At 39.8% G+C, this 9,466-nt stretch overlaps 1 protein-coding gene across 1 annotated transcript; it reads right to left on the reverse strand.

The window, feature by feature from the left end:
• Positions 1-1,022: 1,022 nt before the first annotated feature.
• On the reverse strand, positions 1,023-5,358 carry LOC4333215 (putative pentatricopeptide repeat-containing protein At5g13230, mitochondrial). Its single transcript, XM_015772650.3, has 3 exons — positions 2,369-5,358; positions 1,331-1,515; positions 1,023-1,172 (listed from the first exon to the last, which is right to left on the reverse strand). The coding sequence occupies exon 1, from the start codon at positions 4,998-5,000 to the stop codon at positions 2,487-2,489; it is 2,514 nt and encodes an 837-aa protein (XP_015628136.1). The 5' UTR covers positions 5,001-5,358; the 3' UTR covers positions 1,023-1,172; positions 1,331-1,515; positions 2,369-2,486.
• Between the last annotated feature and the right edge of the window lie 4,108 nt (positions 5,359-9,466).

Here is a 9,466-nt window from a genome sequence, read left to right on the forward strand (position 1 = left end):
TGAAACGGAGGAAGTACTTCTTTAATACCCGTGCCCACCTAAAAAATGCTTACATTTTGTGACGGATGAAATAGCAGTTTTCTCATCTGAGACCACTGGCCAGGGACCAAAATCTACTGTCACATTTAAAAAAAAATGTTTGTCAAATTGGGTAACTTGATAGAAGTATGATATTTGAACCTCTATTGCAGTAAACTACCTATACATCAATATTCTACAGTAACTCTAAAAAAATGCATGGCATAAGTACTTTTGTTTCTACAGTTTTGGAGGTAGCTCTGTATTTCCATCATCTCAATAGAAGGCTTCGGTTAGATTGGCACACTTTAAATCATTTCAAGCTTACATGTTATCACAAGATTTAAGAAATTGTAGAAACTAAGAAAGAAGCCAACCAAATATAAAATTATTAAAGAAAGGTGGAAAAAAATTAAAAAAATGTATACAGACCTTATTTTTATTGGATTTTACCACTGCTACCAGGACCTTGCTAGGTTTGGTTACTTGTCTATTTCTGAGAACATCATCATCAAAATCATCCAACATTTGCAGGTATCTCATAATTATTAACAAAAAGGCATTTAAAAGCTAAAACCATCCAAATATATTAAATGTGTCGTTTAAAAGAGAAAGAGATGGCACAACTAATGACTCACCTATGAGGAGTTGTCCTGGTGTTTGAAACCTTCTCAGGCTTCAACTGCGTGAAATTATAGAGCCCTTTTTCTTCAAGGGTTGCTCATACTTCCAACATTTCAAGGCTTTGTGAGCTGATATGCTCATCCTAGAATTTTAATATTTGTTCAGCTTTTGTGCATCTGCATTATTTTCGAAACAAAATGCTAAAATATATCAAAAGTGTTGTTTCAGTTCAACCTTGTCCTTTCTTTTGTCAATTTCATTCTAAGCCTTATTAGAATGGTCATTCTTTGTCAATTCAGCAACTTCCGCACGCTGAATAAAAATTATCATGATGAGTTACCAGAATACTTCAATTATCATGTTTGTACTTTATAGTAAAGTAAAGAAGAACAGATCCTATTTTTATCTTATCCCGTACTAGTAAATTGTCCTTGTCCAAAAAAATTATCTTGTCTAGCACATCCATGGTACTGCTACCAGGCGTACAACAGTCATTAATGTCTCCTTGTTGTCTTGGAAGATATATTGGCCTGTTTAATGATACGTTTAATATCAGATATTATTCAAATATTTGCAATCAACTCAATGATAAAAAATCATAGTATTAATTGAAATTGGTACTGCATTAACTCCTTCCAGAAAATATACAAATTAAAGAAACAAGGTTGTTGTAGAAAAGAAAACAAACCTTTTCTACAATACTCTTCATCTCTACAAGATGAGCAATTACAGGATGATCCGGCACAAACAATCCCTCAGCTTCCATAAGGAGGTAGTAGAAGGTTATATAGCCTAAGAATAAGCCAGTAGGCAAGCTCGTTTCACTTCCAAAGGCTGCATTTTACCCTTATGGTTGCCTTGCCCAACTATCACCTGCAGAACAGAGTTTATTTTAACAAGGGCAAGCAGTTTATATCATATAAGATAGGCAAAAGAAATTATTTTTCCTTCTCCTTTAGCAAGCTTTGCCACAATCTTGAGAAGATCAGAAAAATAAAACAACTCCTGGTCTCCCACAGCAAGCAGAGTCAGGGTGCATTACACTTAATATCCCCATTAGCTAGTGCTAGAAGAGTCGCTATCACCTAGTCAGTGTGAAGTGTGACTGAACTGATAATGCGGCACAATGATGTCAAGGCAATGGCACAAGAAAATCAAACGATATTTATTTAAACAACTCAAAGTATATAACTAATTATAGGTTTGCTGCTTTAACTATAACTCAAGAAAATCAACCGATGCTTTAATTGTAGGTTCGCTGCCAATTTTATTATAACTAAAACCCCCCTACAATTCTAACAAAACTATGTAAGATAAACGTTAGAAAATGGAAAGCTCTTTCATGAAAACCACTTGCATGGCCTAATGTTTGTGTCATAGCATGAACTATGCTAATTACTATCAATACGAAGGCCGGTGCAAGTGTCAATTTTCCAATGCAGTCACTAGAACATACTTAAACAAAAGGCTATCTACCAACTTGATGAAATCATAGAGAACGAAAAATATCAGCCAATTCAGTTCAGCCATAAGGTTTTCTATTGCTAATGAGATGACATTCACTAGTATTCAAGTCAATAACGAAAATGTGCTTAGGTAACACTAAACATTAAAAATGAATGGGTTTTTTTTTTCGGAATGGTAGCCCAGTCTGATATGATATCTCTTCTCCAGTGCCTTGAAAATAGCATGAAATTGCACGAGTTCAAGTTCAAAACCATGTTACCCAAAACAATAGAGCATGCATGATAACTTGGTTTCCTAGAAGATTGCCATTTGCCAAACACATTATATCACATATAACTTGTATGGATTCCTTTAACACATCAAGGAACAACAGAAGATCACCAATAGTCACCGCATGAGCACTTTCCATCCTCAAAATGATGGAAGCGATTTATATCCCTCACGATGATTTCTCGTTTAACTATTTTAGATATCACCGTAAATGCAGTATGACAATCCAAACAGGAACGCAAATTCTTCAATATCCTTATTGGATGCCCAGGAGGTGTCATCACAAGGCCATATGCTAAAGCCAGCCTCTCACTATGCACCCACAGCATTCGAGTCTTTTGTTCCTTGTCTACGTCGTGCAACACTACATTAATGTCAGGAATATAACCTTCCCTACTAGTTTTAAGATTGAGCCATTCCAGCATTGCATTTATCACCCGCATATCTGGATGGTCCACTGATCCCACTGAAAAGGCATGAATTTCACCCTTGATCTCAACCCAACTAAGACCAGGTACCTTCCTTACACCAATATTCCTCATTGATTTCCTCAAAAGGGCAACTTGATCCAAACTTCCAGCTGCAGCATACATATTTGATAGTAAGACATAGGTTGTCTCATCTTGTGGTTCAATCTCAAGTATTTTTTCTGCAGAAAATCTTCCCAGAGCCACATTCTTATGGATTATACAAGAGCTAAGCAATGCACGCCAAACCATAGCAGATGGTGCCGAAGGAATATCTCCAATGAATTGTAGAGCATCATTCAGACGGCCAGCTCGTCCTAGAAGCCTAACAATGCATGTATAATGCTCCATACTTGGTTTGATGCCATGATCAATCCTCATAGAATCGAACAGAGATAATCCATGATTTACTAATCCTGTGCTACTGCAGACGGATAGCAGAGCAACAAAAGTGATATCATTGGATTCCACGTTGCTTTTATTCATCCTGTCAAAAAGTTCTAGAGCATCTGCCGCTTGTCCATGAAGCGCATATCCTGAGATTATTGCATTCCATGAAATTATATCGCGTTCCATTAAATGTTGAAATACCTTGAGAGCATCCCTAATGTATCCGCACTTAGCATATGTATCAATAAGTGAATTGCCAATTACGGTGTCATTATTAAATGTGGACTTCTCAATTGAACAATGAATCTGACCAGCATGTCTTATTGATGCTGTGCTTGCACAAGCCCGGAGCACACTCGAGTATGTAACTTGAGTGCAAGGCATCTGAGCAGCTTGCATCTCACAGAATACACTCAATGCTTCTTCTCCCAAACCAGACTGACTGAAGCCAACAACAATTGTGTTCCAGCTCACCTCATTGGCATCTCGCAATGATGAGAAGATCTTAAGTGAGCTATCCATGTCGTTGCACTTGGCATAGAAATCCATTAGTGCATTTCCAACAAAAAGATCAGACTCATGGCCTATTTTTATAGCATGGTTATGAATTTGCTTTCCGAAATCCAACTGAACCATGTTAGTACATGCTTGCAGAACACTAGAAAGGCTATATTCATTGGGCAGCACAGAAGAACGCATCAATCGGAGGAACAGTTCAAAGGCTTGTTCATTCTGATTGCTCTGTGCATACCGGGATATCATAAAACTCAGAAGTATCACATCATCATAGGGAATCATCTCAAAAGCCAAACGTGCATCCTTAATATCCCCACATTTGGCATACATATCAAGCAAAGCACCACCGACATGAGGCTCCGTGTCATTAAGGGTTTTTATGGCGCAACCATGGATGCCCTTGCCTAGCACAACTGATGGCAAGCAAACTGCAGCTTTGAGCACACTGGTTAGTGCAAAAGGGTTAGGCTTACAACCCGACACCCTCATCTTGGAAAAGACCCGAAAGGCATTCTCTGGGCAATCATTTTCAGAATAGCAAGAAACCATCGCAGTCCAGACAACAGCATCCTTACGCACAATCCCATTAAACACATGTTCCGCATCACTGACAAGACTGCATAAGGAGTAGGCATCAATCAGCCCTGAACCAACAAAGGCGTTGTGATCATGGCCCAGCTTCCACGCACATGAGTGCACACCCCCGGCAAGCCCTGCCGCATCCATGGCAATAGCTAGCTTCAACATGGTGGTGAGCACGAACTGGTTCACCTCGTGCCCCTCCCACCGCAGCCTCCTGAACAGAGCCGCGGCAGCCTCAAAATCACCGCGCTGAGCGTGGGCCTGGACGAGCGTGACGAAGGACACCATGTTCCGCTCAGGCATTCGGTCGAACAGCCTGCGCGCGCTGGCAAGGGGCCCGAGCTTCCCGTACATATTGAGCAGGACGTTGGCGCAGAAGAGGTCCAGGCGCCCCACCCCTCCGCGGCGCACTACATGGCCGTGCACGGCGCGGCCGCCGCGGGCGTCGCCACGAGCGATGCAGCCCTGCAACTGCCTGGCGCACGCGAAGGAGTCCACCCCGGGGACGGAGGGGAGGATCGCGAGCGAGGTGAGCTCGTCCTCCAGCCACTGTAGCGCTGCTGCATAGGCTGCGAACCCACGGCGGTGTGGGGCAACTGGGCAGGACAAGGTGGGGAGGAGGAGGCCGCGGTTCAGTGGCCGGAGCATCCATCCGCCCAGTCGCATCACAGCCTTAGCTTCTACGAGAAGCTGAACCTCTCGGGCTTATATCTTTGGCAAATGGCGGCCCCAATGTTCACCGAGAGAGAGAGAGAGAGAGAGAGAGAGAGAGAGAGAGAGAGAGAGAGAGAGTTGAATACTTGAATCCATTGCCATTGGGGGATCCCAGTTTCAGGAGGCGCGGGCGCGAGAAAGGAGGGAGGAGGCAGTAGCGCGGAGGTGGCGCTGGCGGAGGGAGGAAGGGAGAAGTGGGGCGATCGGCGAACCCGGATGCTTGAGGGCAAGACGGCGGCGGCGGCGGCGGCGGCGGCGGCGAGAGACGAGAGCCAGTGAGCGGTGAGGGAGAACCGGAGAAGATGTTCCCGGGCTGGGGTTGGCGCCTGCCTTGGAGGCTTTGATGCATGGGCTTGTTTGGTAAATTGAGACGAGGATTGGGAGTTTTTTATGAGGAAATTGATCGTATGATTGTTACGAAAATTTATTTTTCAATCTTAATCTTGTATTTTTGGTAGAAGGTAGAAATAATATTGAGTTTAGACTATGTATTTTTAAATAAAAATATAGTGCTAAGATTTATTTAGATAGGGTAGAGGATGAAATCCTTTCCAACTCACCATTATCCAGGTCAAGAGGAGATCCCTCCTAAAATCTCCCCTCTACCAAACGCATTCACCCTTAGCCTTTGATATATTAGGTTTTTATCAAAATATTATTCTCAAATGGTGTGTTTATCACTATAATATCATTTCAGACAAAACTACCTATAAACTCCCTATTTTAAAGCTACCTTCTCACTGATCATGATGGCATGATTTGGTGACAAGCGAACGGCACCACCCAACACCCACATCCCGTATTGTGAGCGAGACAGATGACAGATGCGCTACAAACAACTTCAGCCCACTCGACCCCTTCATTTTTATTTAAACAACTTCACACCTCCCCCCTCCACCACCCGTCTCAGCTCCACGTTATTTTCTCTATCAATCCCCGTCTCCCACCCTGACCATCATGTCGGGGCTCGAGGACTAGATTACGTCACATCCAATCATACTTCTTTTTTTTTGGACAAACGGAATATTTGGTTGAAAATGTTTATTTTCATGTATTGGAATCATAGTCCTATAAAAACAATTTGTGTATAAAATTTGAATCCTAAAATTTGCTTATATTTGGGAACATAGAGGATATAAATTTCACAATAAATTGGATCTCTAATCTTCCAAATCTTGAATCATAGGTTCACAATCCAAGGGCCCAGATCTTATCCCCAATCCCTATGCAAACCCTCCATATTCCATTCGCCGTCTCACATCTCATTATCTCATAGCCCATCACAGCTATTTATATCTTAACTAGTGAAAAGTGACATCCAAAGTGGACTGAGAATGAGCCACATTATTTGGTAAATATTAGCCATTGAACTTACTACAAGACAAAAAAGAGTGAATGAATCTTAGACCATTGGATTAAATGATGGCAAAAGAACACATTCAAGAGACTTCAGGAGATGAAGCTACTAGAAGTGGAAAGAAAGAAATGAAGGAAGAAAAAAGGCACCCTCATTCCCTTAACTAAATATTCATTAGTCAAGATTGAGCTATTCAGGGCATATTCAAAATGTATGTTCATGTGATTATTTTTGTTTCTAGCAATTTGTTGTTAATGTATTTGAGAAAAAAAATTGCTACTGAGACATGCATATTCCTTCCAATAATGAGTCATGGTCACCTGAATATAGGCTTAATGATTTTTCACACAAATTTAAAAATAGAAATTAAACTAATCCTTAAAAACCTACAAAATATATGACAATGAGTCACAAAAGGGTACGCACTAATAGAAAATAAGTGAAGAATAAAGGGTGATACATATGTCTCATACCTATTAAAATTTACAATAAATATTAAGCCATCTACTTTACCAACATAATACTATGACTCATCCTGACCCAATATTTTACTAGCAACAAGAAAAACAACAGATTGATTATATTTTACTAGCAACAAGAAAAACAACAGATTGATTGACACTCACGTATCACGTAACAAGAGTCGCGCAAATGTGTGACAACATAAGCTAGTATATATGATGTAAGATTCTAATGAAGACCCTACAGGATGAACCTTATACAGGAATAGTTATCATTAGTTTATGACCTAGTTAGAATTAGTTTGTGACCTTGATAAATTAACCTCAGGAAATTAGCAGCAGTTCAAGTGGCATCAGTAGTTCAGATTTAAGCCTGAAAGACCACATAGCAGCATGTCCCATTAAAAGAATCAAATCTTATCTAATATACCGAATTCAAGGTAAAAAATCAAGCATATGATTGGGCCACGTGGCTCCCTAAGATTTTAGGGTTTGCTCCTTTGAAAACCAGCCACGTGTCCCGTGAGATTCAGCTAGAGCGTCGATTGTGCAATTGTCTCATCTCTTCTATTAATCTAAAGCTAGCCATTCTTCTAGCGTTTCATTGGTCCACGTGGCATGTTTCATTCGTCCAGCCCTCTCGATTAGTCCGGACACTGGACCGTGAAAAAGAAAAAGAAAAAGAAAAGAAAAGCCATTGGTTCATTCACTGGCTGTCAATGGATGGCAACGGGTCGGGTTGGGCACGGGTAGAGCAAAACCATGCCCGACCCCATGCCCGTCGTCGCCCGCCCAAACCCTACCCACTAGGGTTAGCAGGCAAAACTCTGTACCCGTACCCATGCGGGCACGGGTATGCCCAGCGGGTACCCAATGGATCTCACATGAATAATAACTCGAAAAATATATAATTTAACAAAGAGAAATAAAATCAACAATTTATCAAATTATCAGCTATCAACAATAATTTGAATTACGTCACAACTTATTATTAGTAGTTAGTATCACAAATGAATCAAGAGAAAGGGGTATAAGAATTAAGAGATAAGTCGAAATTAGCTAATACATATGAATTGGGTCGGGCATGGGTTACCCACAGATAAAAAATGAAACTCGGCTGTTGCTCACGATGTCTGCGGGTCTCGGGTAGGCGTGCCCACAGGTAAAAAATCACACCCACACCCGTGCCCATTGGATCGGGTATCCGTGGATACCCGAACCCATTGGCAAAATTACCATCCCGCCTGTCATGGGCTGTACAGCCCAGTCATGCATGACTGCACTAGGCCTGGTCATCTAGCGTTGTTGCTACAGCATTTGCACGTTGCACTTTACCTTCTCGGGCTAATTAATTAGTAATAACACAAACAGGACCAAACAAAAGTAGGAAAAAGGAAGGTAGAGAAAAGTATAAATAATTTTGTAAAAAAAATCTTCAAAACATAAAATATTGATATCCTGTATTTATATAAAATAAATAATAATCGGGAAAAACTAAATATCAAATATAAAGTGAAAGAGATTGGATGAGAATTTGTTCAAATATAAACTAAGAACCATTTCTTCAAATATGCACTTTATCATTGATACTATATGTACGACTTTTTGGTTAATGAAATCACAACAATTTTGAGGAAACATAACTTTAAATTTTCTAATAGAGTCTAGCTATTTGCCAAATTATTGATCATCATTAATTACAATCTTACTTTGGTTTTTCTCATAATTCTAAGACAAACATAAAATTAAATTCCATTAACATGTCCATTTGAAAGAATTTTTTTCAGAGTTAAACTTACTCATGTAATAATATATTACTCTGCATGTTTAATATTACTGGTCATTCTCACATTTCAAATTATTATTTTTAGATCGTGGTCTTCTATCTTCACCTTTTAAATGCCATGTATAACTGTCAATCAAAGTTAATATTGCTTTTGAAAACGATTATAATGTAGTTAATAAGCATATCAGTGTAATTTGCCACATCTCCTTGTTTGATGTGAAATTTTGCTAGAGTTACAAATAATATAAAATGAGAGGTAGGCAAATTTTCTATATATATTACAGATGAGCCATATTACATGCTAAATTAGGTGGCACGCCAACAGGCGTGCAGATCTTCTAGTTGAACCATTAAGCAGAAATCATAGGTCTTGTAACAAACCATCCAGAGCAATCCGTATCGGTATGGCATTAAATCGCCATTCATAGCATGTAGCTTAGTTAATTAGCAGTACAACTTGTGACACAATCAATAGCTGAACATTTCAGTAGTTAGATATAGCATGTTTTCAGTAAGGCATACGGTGATAATAACCAGATAAAGTCCTTCAGGATCAAGCTGCAGGATGTAGAGTTTCAATAATCAGCAGTGTAACATTGTCCTTCAATTACCATGGTTTCAGTACGCACATTTAGTGTGCTTTCAATTCAGTGCTGCAGTTCCATATGATTGTTCAGTGAGCATTCCATCCATAAGCATATAGGCATTCAACCATATATTGAACTAATTGACCAAGAATTTGATAATAATTTGGATTAATCTGACCAACATAAAGTACCGCTGAGCATAATATAATATTAATTATATGAGCCAA

Source organism: Oryza sativa, chromosome 3, assembly GCF_034140825.1.
Source record: "Oryza sativa Japonica Group chromosome 3, ASM3414082v1".
NCBI lineage: Eukaryota > Viridiplantae > Streptophyta > Magnoliopsida > Poales > Poaceae > Oryza > Oryza sativa.

Coding starts and splice junctions, on each gene's coding strand:
- LOC4333215 (XM_015772650.3), bottom strand. CDS start 5,000: ATGCGACTGGGCGGATGGATGCTCCGGCCACTGAACCGCGGCCTCCTC.